The sequence below is a fragment of the Marmota monax genome, unplaced genomic scaffold, assembly GCF_021218885.2.
Source record: "Marmota monax isolate L192 unplaced genomic scaffold, Marmota_monax_Labrador192_F-V1.1 WCK01_AAM20220418_F8-fsc00138, whole genome shotgun sequence".
Classification (NCBI taxonomy): domain Eukaryota; kingdom Metazoa; phylum Chordata; class Mammalia; order Rodentia; family Sciuridae; genus Marmota; species Marmota monax.
Window position 1 is genome coordinate 2273180 of NW_026692763.1, and position 20780 is coordinate 2293959.

General features: G+C 34.7%; 1 protein-coding gene across 6 annotated transcripts in view; it reads left to right on the forward strand.

Annotated features, from left to right (window-relative positions):
• Positions 1-20780, forward strand: part of Gosr1 (golgi SNAP receptor complex member 1) — a 62119-nt gene that overhangs the window by 16525 nt on the left and 24814 nt on the right. For all 6 annotated transcript variants that reach the window (XM_046446998.2, XM_046446997.2, XM_046446993.2 and 3 more), the window contains exon 7: positions 15745-15774. In XM_046446998.2, the coding sequence (XP_046302954.1) occupies positions 15745-15774 (30 nt within the window). The remainder of the gene's footprint in view (positions 1-15744; positions 15775-20780) is intronic.

Genomic DNA, 20780 nt, shown 5'->3' on the forward strand with positions numbered 1-20780 from the left:
TTATAGTAATAGCTTTGTCATAAACATTTGGTAAAGACCACTGTAAAAAGAATTTTGCATTGTGTCCAAAACTATACTAATATGTTCTTGTGGTTCAGAGTAATTAAGGGATAGCATATTTAAGCAGTAGAAACTAATAGTTAGATTGCATTAGTGTTTCTATATTTATTTCCTCAAAAAGAAATTAAACAGTTAAAAAAAAATGTGGTAGTTTACTTTTAAAAGGATTATTTGAAGCTGGGCATGGTGGAGCACCCCTATAATCCCAGGTACTCAAGAGGTTGAGGGCCAAAGGATAGTGAGTTTATGGCCAGCCTGGTCAGCATAAGTAGACCTCATCTAGATAGGTGAGTCAGTAGAGACAGACAAAACTTGGAGACAACACAAATGATCTTTCTCCTCAAATATTTCCCACTAGTTTTAAAATTCATTCATGAATCTTATATTCCCATTTACAACTGTGGTGTTTGCTTATTGGTGATTTTCTATTTCTATGGGTCCTTTTTATACTTATTAATTATAATTTTGTAAGAAGAGCTCTCTCTTCTCTGCCATTTATTTTGTTTATTTAATTATTTATACCAGGTTATATTCACAAATAACTATGAGTTTTAATCCAGGACTAGAATTACTTCGTTGCTTGAATTGTTCTATATTTTGTCATTGGAAGTTCCTTCAGGTTAGTTTCTGACATTTAACATTGCTCATTTCTTTGAGTACTTCTTTTACTTTCTGGCATCATGAAATATTCATGGCCTGTATTAAATTTTACTTGCCTCAACTCTGGAGTCAACTGGGCACTTTACCACTGAGCTATATCCCCAGTCCTTTTTATTTTGAGATGGGGGTCTTGCTATATTGTGGAAGCTGGTTTTGAACTTGGAATCCTTCTGCCTTAACTTCCTGAGTTGCTGGGATTATAGGCATGTGCCACCATGCCTGGCTTGTAATCAACTACTTCTCTAAGCAGACTTGGTTTATGGTATTCAGAAAGTAAGATTTGTGTGCTAGGTGTTGTTATTGCTTTTGAGGAGAGTACTTCCATGCTTTTGTTGCTAAAAATTTTATCATGAATGGGGCTGAATTAATTTCTTTATCTTTGTGTGTCTTTCTTTTTGCATCTATTGAAGAGATTGTTCTTATCCTTTATTGCTGTAATATTGTGAATTATGTTGATTATTTTTAAATAGTAAAACAATCTTGCATTCCTAAAACAACCCCCACTTGATCATGATATATTGATTATCCTTTCTGTTATTTTGCTGGATTTATTTTGTTTGGGATTTCTGCATTATTGTGAGAAATGTCTGTAGTTTTCTGTCCTTAAGATGTCTTTGGTTGTATTATATGAATAATATTGGCCCCATTAAATGATTTAAGAAGTGTCCCTTTTTATTATTTTCTGAAAGAGTTTATTCAGGCTTGTTATTTCTTTCTTAAATGTGTATTAGAATTTTTCAGTGAATTTATCCTAGCTTGGAGGTTTTCTTTGTGACAAGATTTTTAAATTAAATATTTAGGGTTTTGTTTTTGTTTTTGTTTTTTTGTAGCTGTAGGACTGAGTTGCTTGGATTTATCCCTGGCCAGTAGGTGACTTACTATAATTGGTTTTACCCGAGTCACAAATTCATCCTTGTGGCTAGATGATTGGAAAATCTGTTATCAGAAGAGAGTGTGGCATGTTCAGGGCTCCAGGGTAGTTATTAGCCAATTGGTTACATCAATTTAAATTTACTTTACTCTTCTATACTATAAGCTTTATACTTTGAAATAGTATATTGGTTACATCAATTTAAATTTACTTTACTCTTCTATACTATAAGCTTTATGCTTTGAAATAGTATGGTTAAGTAAAATCTCTTTTTCTAATGTTTATTGAAATGAGCTTTTACTTTAATACTACCTTCCTCCCTCCATTTTTCCATGAGTGAATTAAGAATTTTTTATGGGTCTTTAGGGCCCTATATCAACCTGCTGCCTTAATCTCTAACCTCATTGCCCTCTTTCTGTTACTTCATCCAGCCACTCTCTCCTTTTGCCTACTAGGTACCAGCCATACTCTTTGGTTCCTTTCTCCAAGACATCAAACCCTTTCCCTTTTTAGCCTATTTGCATTTATGCTACTTAATCTTCTTAGAATACACTCCTCTGTTAATTTTACATATAACTTATTCATCTTTATGGTCTAAACTCACTTGTCATCTCCTCAAACAGTCCTCTTCTAACTCTTTTTTGAAATAGGCCCTCCCTTACTTTTTTTTTTTTTGAGTTTGTATGTTATTTATTAAAAAATAGACAGTGAGATCTTATTACATTTAGATGATTTTCTTGAATTAATGAAAATGTATAAAAAAAAAAAACAATGGTACCACGATGCATCCTTTGTAGACAAAAGGGAGATTTGCAAAGTGTGCAGGTATTAGACTCTTGATCAACCACTTTGATATCTGCATTTTAACCATGCCAGGATCCCATTGTCACAGAGAGTCATCACATTTGAGCCTGATATACCATACACTCATCAATTCATAAATTCCCTTTTTCTTCTGTCTTTTCATCATATTAATAGAGATATTGCTGGATAATCCAACAGCCTAAATTCCTGTGCCTGCCCTACCGCAGTCAAACACTACTGGGCAAAGTGAGAGGAGTTAAATTATAAATTTATGATCAATAAATTCAAATTGAAGGGCTGGGGATGTGGCTCAAGCGGTAACGCGCTTGCCTGGCATGCGCTGGGCGCTGGGTTCCATCCTCAGCACCACATAAAAATAAAATAAAGATGTTGTGTCCACCGAAAACTGAAAAATAAATATTAAAAAATTCTCTCTCTCTCTAAAAAAAATAAATTCAAATTGATTAAAATTTTCTTTTCTGTCCTTTCTCTGTAATAACTTGCCCTCATAATTGGCACGTGTGCATACATCCATTCTGAAAAATTCCAAAGTCTTCTTAAACTTCAGCCTTGCTGTTATTTAACAAAGCACTTTGTATCCCCCAAAGAAAATCTGTAATCATTTGTTCTTTTAATTTTTTTAGCACCTGACCTTCCTTGAATGTAAGCTTCATGAGTCTAGTTATTGGCATTCCTGGGTCTCCAGTTCCTATTATATTATAAATACTTAGTATTTATTTGTTGTATTAATAAACAGATATAAACAGAAGATATTAATTTAGATTCAATATGCATATGGATATATATGTATGCCCCACTGTAGAACACTTTTTCATTCATCCACTAATGTTCCAAGTGTTTATTGAATACATATTATAACAAGGATTGATTTAGATGCTAAATATATAAAATTTGATTTTAAGGACTAAAGGGGAAATTACCAATGTAACCAATTTTTTGTTTTGCAAAATAATTCCCCATAAAATACCTTTTAAAAATTTAAATTCATATATACAATAAAATAATAATAAAAGCATCTCTTATTTATAAATGAGGAAACAAGATTCAGGAAAGATGTAGGTCAAGGTCTCATAACTATTTAATGGTATAGCTCTTACTAAATGCACATTTTCTAACCCATTTCCATAGTTGTCCCACATCATACTGCCTTCCCTTCTTTAACATTTTATTTTCATTGTACTAAGGAACCAGTATGGCATAATGTTACTGAGAATTGAAAGACCAGTTTTTCACCTCTCTGAGAGCAAGTGACCTGGCCACTCTCTTTTCTTTTTTCCTTCATCTTTAAAATTAAATGGTAGGTGCTTCTCCCCCAGTGTTACACAATTGTAAGGGTGAACAGCTTTAGTGCTGTCATTTGATAAACTAAAAGCACTCTTAAAATGTAGAGCTGGGCGCAGTAGCTCATACCTGTAATCCCAGCAGTGTTACCGCTGTTTACCGGTAACGAGTCCTTGTTTTCACCGAGTGCTGAAGTGTAACACCAGAGAAGCACGCCGAGACTAGTGGAGAGTGGAAAGTGGAAGGCTTTATTAAAGACAGCAGTAAAAACTTCTCCCTGGAGGAAGAAGGGGACCTGAAAGGCGGAATCCGTGGAAGGGGGAGATCTTGTCCTTTGTTTCCCTTTATCTTGCAGTGATAGAATGCAGGTAGGAAGGCCAAAAGGTGGGAGATAGGTGGGCTGTAGGAGTAATCTGGGCAGGAAGGGCCTGGGGTGGTTTGATTAGCATTTCCCTGTTTGCTGGGAGCTGTTTCGTTAACAGTTGATGGGTTCCAGGCCTTGGGGACATTAACATTTCAATTTCCCCAAGTGCTGCTCTGTTTTCTTAGACTCCATTCTTGATAATGGCCTCCATTTTCTTTACCTTACTCGATATTAGACCCCATTTTCCTAACTACCCGTCTTTAAATCTGGCTTCAGCAGCTTGGGAGGCTGAAGCTGTAGGATCAAGAGTTCAAAGCCAGCCTCAGCAACAGCGAGGCACTGTCTCTAAATAAAGTACAAAATAGGGCTGGGGATGTGGCTCCATGGTTGAGTGCCCCTGAGTTCAATCCTGGGTACCCCCACCCCCAAAAAAAAGCAAAGAATTTTTTAATGAAGAACCATTCTAGTAAACAGAATCTTTTATAGTTGAGAATTGTTACCTTGTTTTCATTTGACTTTTTAGCAGATAGGATTATTATCTGAGAATGCATCTAGTAATTATGTTTGTATTTTAATTGTACTCTGTGGCGTAAATAAGTCCATGAATGAGTAAAGAATTATCACAATTCCAGGTGGAGATTTACCTTTATTTTTACCTTATTTGTTAGTCTATATTTAAACTTTTGATATTTTGAATTTTTAAAGTTTACCAGCCTTGTTATTTGCATGATTCAAAGTTGTGTTTTCAGAAATATTTTAGGTCGGCATTTTAAAAACATTAAAAATGGTTTTACTTTTTGTTTCTCTTAAAATTTTAGCCAGATGTCCCCGAGGTCACACAGCTTTAAAAGTTGGAATTCAAGCCCAGGGACTCTAATTGTATTGCTTCTGCAGTACTGCACTGCCCCTCAGGATGATTTTGATTATATCTGCTTCATGAGATTGCTATGATGATAATTGTGCAAGGGCTGTGTAAACTGTGAGGCATTGTTTATAAGCAGAACATAATGAATGTTATAAGATTAAGGAAAGTAAATACTAAAGGAGAAAGAGATTGGAAATCCTTTTATATTCTCAATATGCATTTCTTAAATACAATTTGAAGTATTTTTTGATGCTAGAATAGTCTTAGTGAAATGAAATTCTATGGATCATGAAATGAAATTCTATGTATCAATGGACCATGACTGAATTTGAAAAATAAGATGACTGTGGTCATACTTAAGTCACCTTTATAAGTAGTGATTTTTATCTCAAAAGTTTTTTGTATAGTTCTATGTAGATTAAAATTATCCAATTTCTAATTAAGTAATGATCACATATAACATCCGAATGGAATAATATGATAGACTCCTGGTCTTCAAGGATTTGACACTAATTTTTTTAATTGTTTTTGGACCCTAATGATTCATGATATATAGTTTTGTTGAGATATAAACTTGTAAGTTATATGCTGTGGAGATGGTATTGAGGATGAAGTTGCTTGGCTAATGTGTGAGCCTCACCCATTTGGACAGCAGTATTTACACTTCACCTTTACGTTTAGCTTCATTTTTGCTGCTTATTGTTATTTACTTGGTAATTACCATAAAGTGATTTATGTATACATGTACATATTCTTTGTGAAATATTACATTCTCAAGGAGAAAACATCATTTCAAAGCTGGGTGTGTTGGTGCACATCTGTAATCTCAGTAACTTGGGAGACTGAGGCAGGAGGATCATGAGTTCAAGGCCAGCCTCTGCAATTTAGGAAGACCCTAAGCAACTTACTGAGACACTATCTCAAAAAAGAGCTGGGAATGTGGCTCAGTGGTTAAGCATCCCAAGTTTAATCCTCAGATCCAAAAAAAAAAAAAAAGGTAATGAAAGTGAAGTGGCCCTCAGGCAGCAATTGCTCTGAAGTAGAAAAATGGGAATTATATGGCAGAAATCATATGTAATATTATTAGCCACAAACTTTGAAATATGAAAATATCTTGATATACCTCTCATCTATACTAAGGGTCAAGAGAATTGGACTTGTAGCTTATGAGAAGTGGTAGCATATGATTATTTTATCAAATATCTATCATTCTGCCAGGCCTGGTGGCACATACCTACAATCCCAGTGACTCAGGAGGCTGTGGCAGGAGGATCACAAGTTTGAGGCCAGCCTCAGCAACTTAGTGAGGCCCTCAGCAACTTACTGAGACCCTGTCTCAAAAAGGCTGGGGATGTGGCTCAGTAGTTAAGATACCCTTGGGTTCAATTCCCAGTATGCACCCCCCCCTCCCCGAATAAAAAGGCTATCATTCCACTTATGGGATGTTTTAAGATGACATATCATACATAGCTTCATTTGTCTCAGGTGATACAGTTGCCTGCCATATTTAAATAGATGGCTAAGCAGAATGACCTAATTAGGAACTTTCCTACAGAATCTTCAGTTAGCACATAGCTTTGTTAAACAATAAGACCTGGGTTGAAGGTGCTCTGGTCACAGGAATTTTCTCTCCCCAGAATTTTCTCTTCCTCCTCTGGAAACTTATGAGGGTTATTTCAGTATTAACCCTGTTTGATATTTTATTAATGCAAGAAATGACAGTTCCTCATTTATTCATGCATTTATCAAGCATTTACAGTCTACTGTGTGCTGGATACTATGCTAAACTCTGGGGAATCAAAGATGAATCAGAGTTAGTCTTTTTTTTTTTTTTAAAGAGAGAGAGAATTTTAATATTTATTTTTTTAGTTTTCGGCGGACACAACATCTTTGTTTGTATGTGGTGCTGAGGATCGAACCTGGGCCGCACGCATGCCAGGCAAGCACGCTACTGCTTGAGCCACATCCCCGGCCCCAAATCAGACTTAGTCTTTACTCCTGCAAGCTCATTTTGGTTAGCGAAATTGTAAACAAATAAGTATGATAATCTGTGAGACATTTCATTTTTAAAAGAGTTAAATGAGATAATGTATGTGAAAAAAACTTTGTAAGCTTTACTAACTTATTTTTATTCCAGCTCATAACACAGTGTCTGGCGTACCTTAAATACTTGTTATTTTCCTGAATGAACTAATAAAGAGTAGAGTTAAGAGAGTGTAACATTATAGTGTAAAGAGGAATTCAATTTAGAGTCTAGTTGGGATTGAGGAGACTTCACAATGACAGGACTTATGAGCTGGACTTTGAAATACATGTAAGTCATTTATTATGAAAATTAAGAGATGTCCAAGGGGACGTGGCTGTGAGGTATTTAAGTGCCTTGATCTTGATCAAGGGTATATCTGTAATAAGTTTATATAATTTACAAGTTGTTTTTGTTTACATTATCTCTTTTGAGCCTTATGACAATTTCATGAGTTGAGTTCATATAGCCAAGTTTGGTTTTCCCCAGAACCCAAGTTCCAAGTCAAAAGAAAAAGTATAGTTCCATTTTCATTTATGTGGAGGAGATAGCTTGTACTGAATGATACATTAAGGAACTCTTACTTTTTTAAAGAGGTTTCAGAAACAAACGAAATGAAGGGCTAAAATAAAAAATACTGATAATACCAAATGCTGACCAGGATGTGGAGCAATAGAAACTCTCATTACTGGTGGGAATATAAAATGGTACAAACACTTTAGAAGATAGTTTGGCATTTTCTTAAAAGCTGAATATAAGCTAGGCATGGTGGTCCACACCTGCAATCCCAGCTACTTGGGAGGCTGAAGCCAGAGGATCACAAGTTCAAGGCCAACCTGGTCAATTTAGTGAGACCCTGTCTCAAAATAAGCTAAAGGGCTGGTGATGTAGATTAAGTTGCACAAGGCCCTGGGTTAATTCAAAGAGTTGAATATAGTATTTTCATAACATTTCAGCAGTCATGCTCCTAATCATCAAATGAGTTGGAAACTTACACCTGCAAACACTTGCACATGAGTATTTGTAGCAACTTTATTCATAAGTGAATGGAAAAACAAATTGTAGCACATCTATATAGTATTGTTTAAAAGTAAGCTATCAAGTGCCAAAAAGACTTGGAACTTTAAAATACATAAAAGAAGCCAATCTGTGGCCGGGGTTGTGGCTCAGTGGTAGAGTACTTGCCTACCATGCATGAGGCACTGGGTTTTAACCTCAGCACCAGATAAATGTAAAATAAAGATATTGTGTCCACCTAAAACTAAAAAAATAAATATTTTTTTAAAAAGAAGCCAATCTGAAAAGATCACATTTTATAGAATTCCAGCTAATTGTTTATAAGATTCTGGAAAAAGCAAAAGATTAGCAATTGCAAGGGGTTTGGGATGGGAAGGGGAGGAAAAAATGAATAGGTGGAACATAGATATTTAGCCAGTTAAACTATTGTATATAATACTGTAATAGTGGATACATGATAATAGGCAGTTGTCAAAACCCATAGAATTGTTGAGTACAAAAGTGAACACTAATGCAAACCAGGGACTTTTGTTAATAACATACCAATAATATATTCATCAGTTATAACAAATGTACCCTAATGCAAGATGTTGATAATAGGTGAGAGAGAATGGGTGTATGGGAACTCTGTACCCTCTGTACTTTTTGCTTAACATTTCTGTAAACCTACAACTAATTCTGAAAAATAAGTTTGTTAAAAAAGAAAAGTAAGAAGTGGCTTTCCAAGATCTCTCTGCTAATGATTTACCTTCATTTTTCTTTTTTCTCTTTTTCAACTGGGTAGAATTCTGAGTCAGGTGCTTAACTTTTTGTCACTAGGTAACTTCATGGGTTTATAGGACAGATTTCCTATGCTACATTAACCCTGATAATAGCTAGTAAAGATATTCCTTTGTTTACTTAGACTGTAGGAAAATATGCCCATCTATTAATGTAATTGGTAAAGAAATTACAGATAGTTTCTACTTTCATCTTTGTTTTTCTGTATTTTCCAAATGTTATGTGTAAAATAAAAATATATTAGCATTAAAACAGCATATATATAGCCTTCTGTATCTTAATTGATTGTTAGTTTCCACCCCCCATGGTGTTGAGGATTGAACTAAGCACTAAGCAATATCCACACCCCTCAGCATATTTTAAGAGAAATTTACATAGAAATAAAAAAGACATAGACCTAAAAGTCTCTTTGGTTAACTGAATGAGACTACAGCACCACAGTGCATGAAATAGATGATCTGATTGGTCAGTTACTGCAGATTATCAATTACTGCAGCTTACAGAGGGATTGGTTCTTAAATTTTATTTATTTATTATGTTTGTTTTCATATTTCCTTGCTTGCTCATTTACATGTCTATTTACTTATTCACCTGCCCTTTTAAAAGAATTCTAATTAGATGTTATCTAAAGTAATTTCACCAAGTTCTTACATTTTGTTGGTTTAAATTGCTTTACAATATATGCTTATAATCACATTTTTACTCTTACAACATGCATTTTTCTGGAGTTTTGGGGGGAATGAATAATTTTTTAAAAAATAAAATTATTTAAATGTGGCTTTAGTAATTCCTCAGTGCAGTAATTGGTGATGAAATTTAGCTCATTGTTTTCAGCTTGTTTAAATTGGTCTTGAGAGAAACTTGTTCCTTAATTACAGGCTCTAGATAACTTTACAGAATGCTTCTGGGCTGTTATGAAATACTGTTTTAAGAAGGATAATGCCTCTTGATTGTGTCTTTTTTATATCCCAAAGGAAAGCAATTTTAAATTCAATTTTTACTGGATTATGCCATCTTTATGGAGCCACTCTGTTGTTGAATTGTATCCCTACAAAGTCCAGGGTGCTTTCTAATGAATGGGGTTTATTCAGCTTATTTGGTCTTAGCCAAATGAATAAGGACTTGAAGATTTGGGACAGTTGAGAATAAGTTTAAAAATCACTGGCCTTCTGTCATCTGTGAAATTCTTATGTATGACTATTTTAACTCTAGTGTGCTGCATGCATGATGCGTGGTTAGGATAGTGTATCTTCTTCCTATAAAACACAAATCAGTCTGAGAATGACTCCTGAATATTAGAGTATGTTATTTTGAAATATGCTTTACAGTATATTTTAGGACTAAAAGAAAGATGATTAATATTTAAGGAGATTTGAAAGGAGAAAAAAAATCCTTCCTCTGTGGGGCAGGATATTTGCTGGTAGAATTTTAGTTTTCCTTGGGTTGTTTTCTTTTTTTAGGTTAATGCAGTAAACACTGTTTTCTTTGTAGTTCAGATGGTGCTATAAAGTTACTATATTTGAGTATAAATTGTCAAATCTGTTTCAATGTATCCTTTTAAGAAAACCTATATGAAAATCAGATTTTGTATACAGAAAATAGACATAATTTTTGCTTTATAAAACTTTTTATTTGATTCATGTAAATACAAAATGGCTTTATTATCTTTAAAATATTATTTAAATTAGCCAAAATGTCATTTGCAGAAAGCTACCTCTTAAGGAAAGTATTTACACATAAAACAAGGGTTATATTTGTATGCCACAAGAACCTCAAAGAGTTTCCTTTACATATAACAATGTAGAAAGCTGTCCTTTTTTTTTTTTAAAGAGAGAGAGATTTTAATATTTATTTTTTAGTTTTCGGTGGACACGGCATCTTTGTTTGTATGTGGTGCTGAGGATCGAACCCGGGCTGCACGCATGCCAGGCAAGCGCGCTACCGCTTGAGCCACATCCCCAGCCCGAAAGCTGTCCTTAGTAGTCATTTCAACCTTACTTTTTTCAGGAACATTCTTTGAATGCAAAATTAATTTGTTTATTTTCTAACTACAGTAGTTAGGCTAGTTTATTAGTTACCAAACTTTAGCTCTGACTTTATGGTTGAGAACAGGTTCAAGAGAAATATTATTAAACCTTCAAATCTGTAGAAAGCAGATAATGAAGTGTATCTTGCTGGCTTTCTGGTGATTGGTGCTAAATACTTGGCTTTGTATTTTTACATTTCTTTCCAGGCATTCACTGAGTTAGGTAGAAATGTATTTCCACAGAATAGTTTTTAAGTTTTTCTAAATGCTGCTTCACATTGTATGCTACTTAAGGTATGTAGCTTTGTATTTTATCTAATTGGCATTGAGTTTTTATGGTTGTTGTTTGATACTTTGTTCAGTACTTTTGCTTTTGAATTTTTAATTTCTTATTTTGACTATGGATTTGCATGCAATTGTAAGAAATAATACAGGGAAATCCCATATATTCTTTAACAGTTTCCTCCAGTGGTAGCATCTTGTAAAATTATAATACAGTATTACAACCCAGATATTGACATTGATATAATCAAAATATGAAGCACTTCTTTTATTACAAGGATCCCTTATTTGCCCTTTATAAACATAAGTACTTATTTCCCTTCCTCCTTCTACCATCCTCATTAGGCTTTGACAAGCATTATTCTTCATTACTATAATTTTGTCATTTCAAGAATGTTATATATGTGTGGAATCATACAGTTCGTAACCTTTCAAGATTGCTTTTTTTTGTTTTTGTTTTTGTTTTATTGGAGTCTTGCTATGTTGTCCAGGCTGGTCTCAAGTGATCCTTATGCCTCAGCCTCTGGAGTAATAAGATTGACTTTTCTTTTTTCTTTTTTTTTAGAATTTTTAATATTTATTTTTTAGTTATCGGCGGACACAACATCTTTTTTTGTATGTGGTGCTGAGGATCAAACCCGGGCCGCACGCATGCCAAGCGAGCGCGCTACCGCTTGAGCCACATCCCCAGCCCTAAGATTGACTTTTCATTCAGCATAATTTTCTAGGTATTGATCCAGGTTGTCACTTGTATTAATGGCCTCCCCTCCACCTTTTTAAAAATATTTTTTTTAGTTGTAGATGGACACAATACCTTTATTTTATTTATTTTTATGTAAAGCTGAGGATCGAATCTCACTTGTACTAGGCAAGCCCTCTACCCTCTACCCTCTACCCCATCCCCTCCCATCCCCTTTTTTATTACTGGGTAGTATTTCATGGTATGGATGTACTATGGTTTGAGTATCTATTCATCCATTGAAGGACATCTAGGTTGTTTCTTGCTTTTGACTCTTATGAATAAAGTTGCTATAAATATCCGTGTCAGTTTTTGTGTAAACGTAAGTTTTCATTTCTCAGATTAATACCCAGGAGTTTGTTTTTTTGGGTCACAATGTTTGTTGCATGTTTAGTTTTTTAAGCTAGTTTCTAAACTATAAAACTGTTTTTCAGAGTGACTGCATACATTTTACAGTTCCATTAGTAATATATGAATGATCCAGTTTTACACATCCCCATCAACATTTGGTGATCTCACCTATTTTTTTATTTTAGCTATTGTGACAAGTGTGTAGTGATACCTCATTGTAGTTTGCATCGCCCTAATGGCTAATGTTATAGAACAGCTTTCTGTGTGCTTGCTGTTTGCATGTCCCATTCAGTGAAATGTCTTCATGTCTTTTACCCATTTTCTACGTGAATTGTTTTTATTTTAACCATAATATTCTAAGTTACTAATCTTTGGTCACCTGTGGTTTGCAAATATTTTCTCTAAGTTTCTTTTCATCCTCTTAGCAAGGTCTTTGTGTGATTCTTGCTAGAGTAGAAATGAGAGATACTTTAGAAGTAGGGAAAAACTGGGACTGATTGTGGAGAAGGAGAGAGGGAGAGAGAAGTGTCTTTTACTGAAACAGCAAAAGCCAAAGCTCAGAAGTCAATCTGCTTCAGTTTGAATCCTGGCTGCGCCCCATAACTGTGATTTCCTGTCTCTAGGCCTCAATTTCCTTATTTGTAAATGAAGAGAATGGTAGAATCAGTCTCCTAGGGCTGTTATGAGGATTAAGTTAAAACAGTCATTTAGGAGAGGACATGGCTCCTTATAAGCAGTTATAAGAATTAACTGTTATTATTCTTAACAAAATTAGCAAATTAATAGATTGCTCTCACACACTTAATTTAAAAGTCTATTTCATTGATTTTTATCTTCATTGAGGCTATTAGCACAAAACTAGCTTGTTGAGCTTGGCAATAGAATTCTTATTTTTGTATTATACTGTCTGTATTTTGAAATATCTTATTTTTTATGCCTTTTAATATACTAAGAGGCCCTGATGAGGACATTCAGTCAAACCTTTGTGTTGAACAAGGAGTTATTAACCTAAGTTAATCACTCTATTTTCGCCATTCTGCCAGGACAACTCTTGGTCTGTGTGTTGCCTGTCTCCATTTAAGGTCTATAGTGGTGGCCTTATTTTTGTAGCCACTGTGTGACCCAGTACCCTTCAGGGGAAGTTTTGTACAGATTTGTAAAAGAATAAATGCATAGATTTCATCAGAATAGGAAATTATATGGAAATTTGTATCGACTTTATGCTTGGATTTAGAATTAATCTGTAGTTATTGAGAAATTACCATAATGAGCCAAAAAACACTCAGTGCTTACTACATGCCACATACTGATATAATCATTACATATATGAACTCTTTTAATTCTCTGAATAAATAGGGTTTATTAATATTGCCACTTTACAGATAAGCAAATTGAGGCACAGAGAAACCTGCCTAATATCAACTAATAAGTGGGAGAACCAGCATTTAAACTGCCATACAGCACACAGTCTGGCTTTTAACCACCCTTTGTAATTTTTAAAATTTTTAATCACAGGAGTTTTACAAGGTATTTAGGGTTTTTTTTTTTTTTTTTTTTTTTTTGCTGGTACCAGATGTTGAACCCAGGAGCATTTAACCACTGAGCCACATTCCCACCCAGCTCTTTTAATGTTTTTTGAGACAGGGTCTCACTTAGTTGCTTAGGGCCTTGCTAGGTTGCTGGGGCTGGCGTTGAACTTGCAATCTTCCTGCCTCAGCAGCCTCCCAAACCAGTACCACGCCTGGCTATTTATGACATTTTAAAGCCCATCTTGGTTCCTTTATTCATGCAGTAACTTGAGTTTCCTATTCCATTTTATAATTAAGCTTTAACTTATTATTTTAGAGAATATACTTAAAAATTCTTTAGGAAAGAGTAGCTGGGGAAAAAACATGCAGTATTTGCATGCCCATTGTGTATCTTGCACTGTGCCAAATGAATATAGACCTCATTTGAAAGTTTGTTTTCCTACTTTCCACTATAAAGTTGCACCTCTACCAAACTAAGCTACCTATAAATTCCTCCCTAATATTACTTTTTTTTGTTTTTCTTTCTTTTCAGTGTGTGATGCATAAAAGCATACAGATTACAGATATATATTTGCTTTAGTCACATTCTTACATTCTGAAGTTTAGTAAGCTGAGGCTTGGTTCAGTTTCCAAAACAACTCTTTCCCAAAAATGGAAGGAACTTTAAGATGTAAATAATTACTATATATGTTACTGGAGTCCTAGGCCAGAGGCCTGACTCTGGGGTCCCAACAAACCATGTCCAACCACTTGCCCCCCCCTCCAAAAAAAAACAAAAACAGAAAAGATAATGGTGAAAAGCAAGAAAAGAACTTTAGTCACTACATTGGAAGACAAAGTGAGGTCCAGCATCTCAGCCCTGAGTTTAAATAGAGGAAGAATTGGGGTAGGAAGCAAGAGGTGTGCATAATTAAACAGCATATATATAATTTTTAGTTGTTGTGGTACTGAGAATTGAACTCAGTGTCTCACACATGCTAGGCAGGTACTCCACTACTGACCCACAACCTAATTAAGCAATCTTGATCAGACTATGGTCTAGATGATCATTCTCTCAGTTCTGGTTCTGTGAAGTGACTCTGGAGTTCTTTATTGCCTGAAGGGTGTTAGTTCCACTTTGTTGCTGGGGATGTTTATCAGACCCGTGGTCCATCCAGGAAGGGGACAAGAAACTTCTAGGTACCTGTCTAAGGGTCTGATGCCATAAAAGCTGGTAGTCCCTGAAAATCTCATCTTAGTCATCAAGGGGGATATGATAGGTTAATTAATTTTAGGACTAATAAGTCTTATTTGGATGAATGCTTCTTAAATGTTTCACATTCCTACATGCAGAGCTGACCAGGAACCTGAAAACAAATATAAAATGAAGGCACAGATGCCAAGTTCTGTCCTGTTTTTAGTTACCCAATAGGCATCAGCAGGTCTAAGTAAAGGGCACTGCTTTTAGCAGAGGCAGCCTTTTTAAGCCCCTGTTGCTCTTACAGGCATCAGAACTGTATTTGTTTATCCTGTCTGAACAGTTGGTTGTAATTGTTAAGTTTTGGATAGATGGTGGTGACGATTTGGAGTTATCTAGACTAAAGAACTTCTATTTCTTTATGCTGTCATTAAAATTGTTCTGATTTAGCCAGGCTTGGACATGCATGCTTGTAATCCCAGTGACTCAGGAGACTGAGGTAGGGGATCTAGACCAACCTCAGTAACTTAGCAAGACACTGTCTCAAAATAAAAACATAAAAAATAAATTTAAAAGGACTGAGGATATAGCTCGGTACTAGAGCACCCCTGGGTTCAATCCCCACACACAAAAATTGTTCTGACTTTAACAAACAGGTATCTACTGTGGAAAAATATTTAAGCTAATAAAAGTAAAATATACATTATATCCACGTGGGTAAGTTAATTTCAGAGTCTAGAATTTTCTTCAGATACTTTTAAAAAAATCTAGGTATTTTTACATACGGCTGAAAAGTTGATCTACAAATGTAGAAAAATTAAGTACAAGTTTTAAATATGTATTTATTTAATAATTCCAGGATTTGAATTTCTTTCTTTCTTTTTTTTTTTTTAGCTCAGATCGTCTGATAGAAGAAACAATAAGGTAGGAATAATTTTTTTGTTTTACTTTGTTGGTGTTTGTTTGCACATAACATTTAATGAACAGATGAAGTTAACTCTACTAACTAAAGTGAAAGTCAAGTCATCCTCCTTAAAGATGAGAATTTTACTAGATAGTAATGTGTATACTGTGACCTTCCCTTAAAGAGACATTTGAAGCCCAAAACATTTATTTCCATAATTATTGGAATTAGGCTATTTAACATAGGTTATTTTTCCAGTTAATTCATACTTAATATTTTTATTTTCATTTTTAATAGAAAACAATCTTGAACATAATCTTTTTTACCACTTAAATAACCATGGTTTCTGTTACAGCAGGTATAGAAAATCTACTGCAGTAATATTTAATATTATCTATAATACCATTGAACTAGTTTCTTGCTTAAATTAAGAAACATTTGTTAGTTTGAATTGATTGTCTTAAGTTTGAAATTTTTATATATTTTATGATAGTAAAAAAGTAATGACTAGATATGGTTTCTATGCTTTAGAATTAAGCAGTGTGTGAAGCACTGCTTTTCAGGAAAAGGTAGAATAAAGTACATGACAACTATAAACATTTTTCTAAATTATTTTTTAGCTGTAGTTGGACACAGTGCCTTTATTTTACTTATTTTTTATGTGGTGCTGAGGATCGAACCCAATGCCTCACATGTACTAGGCAAGCAGTCTACCACTGAGCCACAACCCAGCCCCAACCATAAACATTTGTATTCTTTTTATGGGCTCTGATCCTGCTCTAAAGTGCTTTGCATGCACGTTTTATTTAATCCTCTCAAATAGCCCATGATACAGACACTGTATCCAGAACAAACAAGAAACTAAGTAGTTTGCCCATCATCATATAACTAATAGATAATGTTGAGGATACAAATGTAGAGCAAATGCTGTATATAAACCATTGTTATACTTTCCACCTTGTAGAAAGAATTTAAACTTTGGAGTATGATTTGGTTTGAAACCTAGCCATGCTAATTGATTTCTGTTCTTAGATAAGTTGCTTTAACTTCTTGGAACTTTTGTAAACCAAGAAATCATAAATGAGGTTAAAATAAAAGCAAAAGCAGCTTTTATTTGGGCACAGGGTAGATTTGCAAATTGGTAACACCGGTTCAATTAGAAACCAAACAAGTGTTCCATCAAAGGAAAAGAGGACTGGATTTTTAAAGGAAAAACAAAGAAATAATGTTCAAGTTTAACTTGTTTTGAACTTTTGTTGTTTTTTATACGGTTCTACATATGGAACCTAGGACCTTGCACATGCTAAGCAAGTACTCTACTACCTAATCTGAACAGGGTTTTCATGAAATTATCTACTTGTCAACTGAAATATTTTCTTTATAACTCCTTCCCTTTCTCAGCACATGATGTGCATGTATTAATAGATGCACAAAGGAAAGATATGTCAGATCCATTCTACTGTCTTTCCTATTTCCATTCCCCCTCTCTTCCCTTCATTCACCTTTTTTTTTTTTTTAAGAGAGAGAGAGAGAGAGAATTTCAATATTTATTTTTTAGTTTTCGGTGGACATGTCATCTTTGTTTGTATGTGGTGCTGAGGATTGAACCCGGGCCGCACGCATGCCAGGCGAGCGCGCTACCGCTTGAGCCACATCCCCAGCCCCCTTCATTCACCTTTGTCTGACCACATTTTGCCCAGATTTCTGTACTTAAAGTTTCCCTGTATTTATTTTCCTTTTTTTCTTCCTTTTATTTCTCTTTCTGCCTGATCTTCTAGGACAGGGGTACCTTAAATAAGTTTTTAGCTACACTCTAGCCCCTGAACAATTTTTTCATCAACCCTATTAATTACATAAATTGTTTTTATTATTTATTTATTTTTAGTTGTAGATGAACACAATACCTTTATTTTATTTATTTATTTTTATGTGATGCTGAGGATTGAACCTAGTGCCTCACATGTGCTAGGCAAGCACTCTACCACTGAGCTACAACCCCAGCACACATAATTGTTTTGAATGAATTGTTTGGTGCTGAGGGTTTGTTCATACACTGAAGTATTAGTTAGCTGTTGGGGCCTGTTATAAAGGGGTTAGCTGGCAAGTCAGCAGAAGTCCCAGGATTGGAAACTATTCTTTCCAAATAGCATTCTGTATCTGGAAGTTAAAGAAAGAATAACTTCTTGTTTCTGACACAAATTACAGCCTGACAAGAGGCCAGAGAAGTTTTACTCTCTTGACCAAACTGGCCATTTTAATTTTTATTTCCATTTATTTTGTTATCTGTTTAAAATCAAAGATTGATATAATACCTGCCCTGAGAGATTGGTATAAAGATTAATAATATGAGAAAAATGCCTTGTACTGTGCCTGGCTGTAGGTAATCTACAAGTGGTACCTGTGTTAAATACTAATCTTTTTTTTACCTATTATTTTGATATCATTTCAAATTTCAGGAAAGTTCCAGAATACAGCAGATTTCATATACCATTTACCAACATTCCCCAGACATTAACATTTTCCCAAATTCTCTTTTACAGTTTATTTTCTAAGTTGCAGGCATGATGCCTCTTTATTCCTAAATATTTCAATATTCATTTCTTAAGTATTATATCAATAGGGACTCTTGAATTCTTACTTTTTATGTTACTATCATTATTTAATAATATTAATACATTATCATCTCTTATTATAATATGCTTTAATCATATTCTTGAAGTTTTATATAAATTGTATGCACTGTGTCTTCAATCTGAACAGAGTTTTCACAAAATTACCTACTTGTCAACTGAAATATTTCTCTTGTAACACCTTCTCTTTTATCAGCACATGAAGTCTGACTGCATTTTACCCAGATTTCTTTACTTAAAATTTCCCTGTATTTCTTTTCCTTTTTTCTTCCTTTTTTTCTCTCTTTCTTTCTGCCTGATCTTCTAGGACAGGGGTACCTTAATTAAGTTTTTAGTTTAGAGCTGGCCTATTTAAGGGTTGGTAACATGAGTATAAAAATTTGGAGTTCCTCAATGGATAGGAACACTTGAGAACCATTGAATCCCTGCTACTATTAGTTTTATAGTTAAAACAATGCTACTTCATCTTTCATTTTAATATTATCTGTTATTTTAAAATATGATAGTTATCACTGAATATAAAGTTAGTTATGATTACATGTAGGTAATATAAAATTTAAGTTAAAGTAATTATTTTTCTACAGTCCATATGTCAAAATTTACCTTTTCTTTTTGGAGATACATATTTAAACTGTTGTACAACTGAATATAGATATTGTCATTGATTTATTAAAAAGAACTAACATTTTAAAATTCATAAATTTATCTTTGAATTTATAACTAGTATTATTTATTATTGAAAAATTATTAACTGAATTTAGTTCACAGAACAAGTGAGAATGTTGAAGTTCCAGTAAGGACATCAATGATTTATTATTTTAAAAGCATTATATATTATTTCGGAGCTTATATTTCACCTCTTAAGTATTTGACCCTTGATATAATAGCCTAGATTTCACTCAACTCCAAATTATGGAATGAGATGGGAAAGTATGTCTACATATACTTTATGTGATACTGGAAGTCATGCATATTCTACAAGGTAATCACTTAATATATGATGATAATATTCATTCTCCAAGGAATGCAAAGTGCTTTGTGGAAATTATTTTTTAATTTCTATCCACTTGCAAGTCAAAGTGCATGGGAGATAGTGATAGTCCCAATTTCAATAATAGATATATGATTCAGAGGTTGACCTAAGAATACTCAATATAGGTTTGAAGGCCCTTACTGTAATTTCAAACAGATTTTTTGCAGTTTTCATTTTAGCTTCTTTCATTTTTTTCCTGATCATCTGTGCTTGCTTTATTTTCTTTTTTTCCCCCTTTTGATACCAGGGATTGAACCCAGAGGAGCTTTACCATTTAGCCACATTCCCAGCCGTTTTTATTTTTATTTTTTAAACAACATTAATACTTATTAATGTATTTTATTTTTCGAGAGAGAGAGAGAATTTTTTAAATATTTATTTTTCAGTTTTCGGCAGACACAACATCTTTGTTTGTATGTGGTGCTGAGGATCGAACCCGGGCCGCACACATGCCAGTCGAGCCCACTACCGCTTGAGCCACATCCGTTTTTATTTTTTGAGACAGGATCTCGCTAAGTTACTCAGGGCTTCGCTAAGTTGCTGAGGTTGGCAACAGCAAGCTACTAAGCAACTCAGTGAGACCCTATCTCAAAATAAAATACAAAATAGGGCTGGGGATGTGGCTCAGTGATTTGAGTGACCCTGAGTTCAATCCCTGGTACCAAAACAATAAAAATAAAATGCTGAGGCTGGTCTTTAACTTGTCATCCTCCTGTCTCAGCCTCCCAGGTTGCTGGGATACAAGCATTCACCACTGTGCCTGGCTCATCAGTGCTTTCAAAAGTGTTCTCTGATATCTCTCCTATGAACCTAGCCTTCATTGTCTTTTTGGATAGTGCCACACGGTGGCTTGGATTTCTGGAATCTTCATGAGACTTTGCATGACTTTCATCACTTCTCTGCTCTTCTGAGGGGGACTGGCACTTACAGAACCATCAGCTGGTTCTTCATCCCTATGAATACTGAGTCTGAATGCACTTTGCATTCATAGAGCTTGCTCACAGCCTTGACAGGATCATTTCCTTGGCCAGAATCCTGGAGATGTCTTTCTGGTTCATCTCAGCAGCATCTTTCACAGATTGTTTCACTTTTGGGGGGTTTTTTGGATACCAGGGATTGAACTCGGGGGCACTCAACTACTGAACCACATCCCCAGCCCTATTTTGTATTTTATTTAGAGACAGGGTCTCACTGAGTTGCTTAGTGCCTCTCCGTCGTTGCTGAAGCAGGCTTTGAACTCTCAATCTTCCTGCCTCAGCCTCCTGAGCCGCTGGGATTAGAGGCAATGCACCCCTGCGCCTGGCTTCACTCTCCCCATCATCCCCCTATATATCTCTCTTATTTGCCTGTTACTAATTCTCAT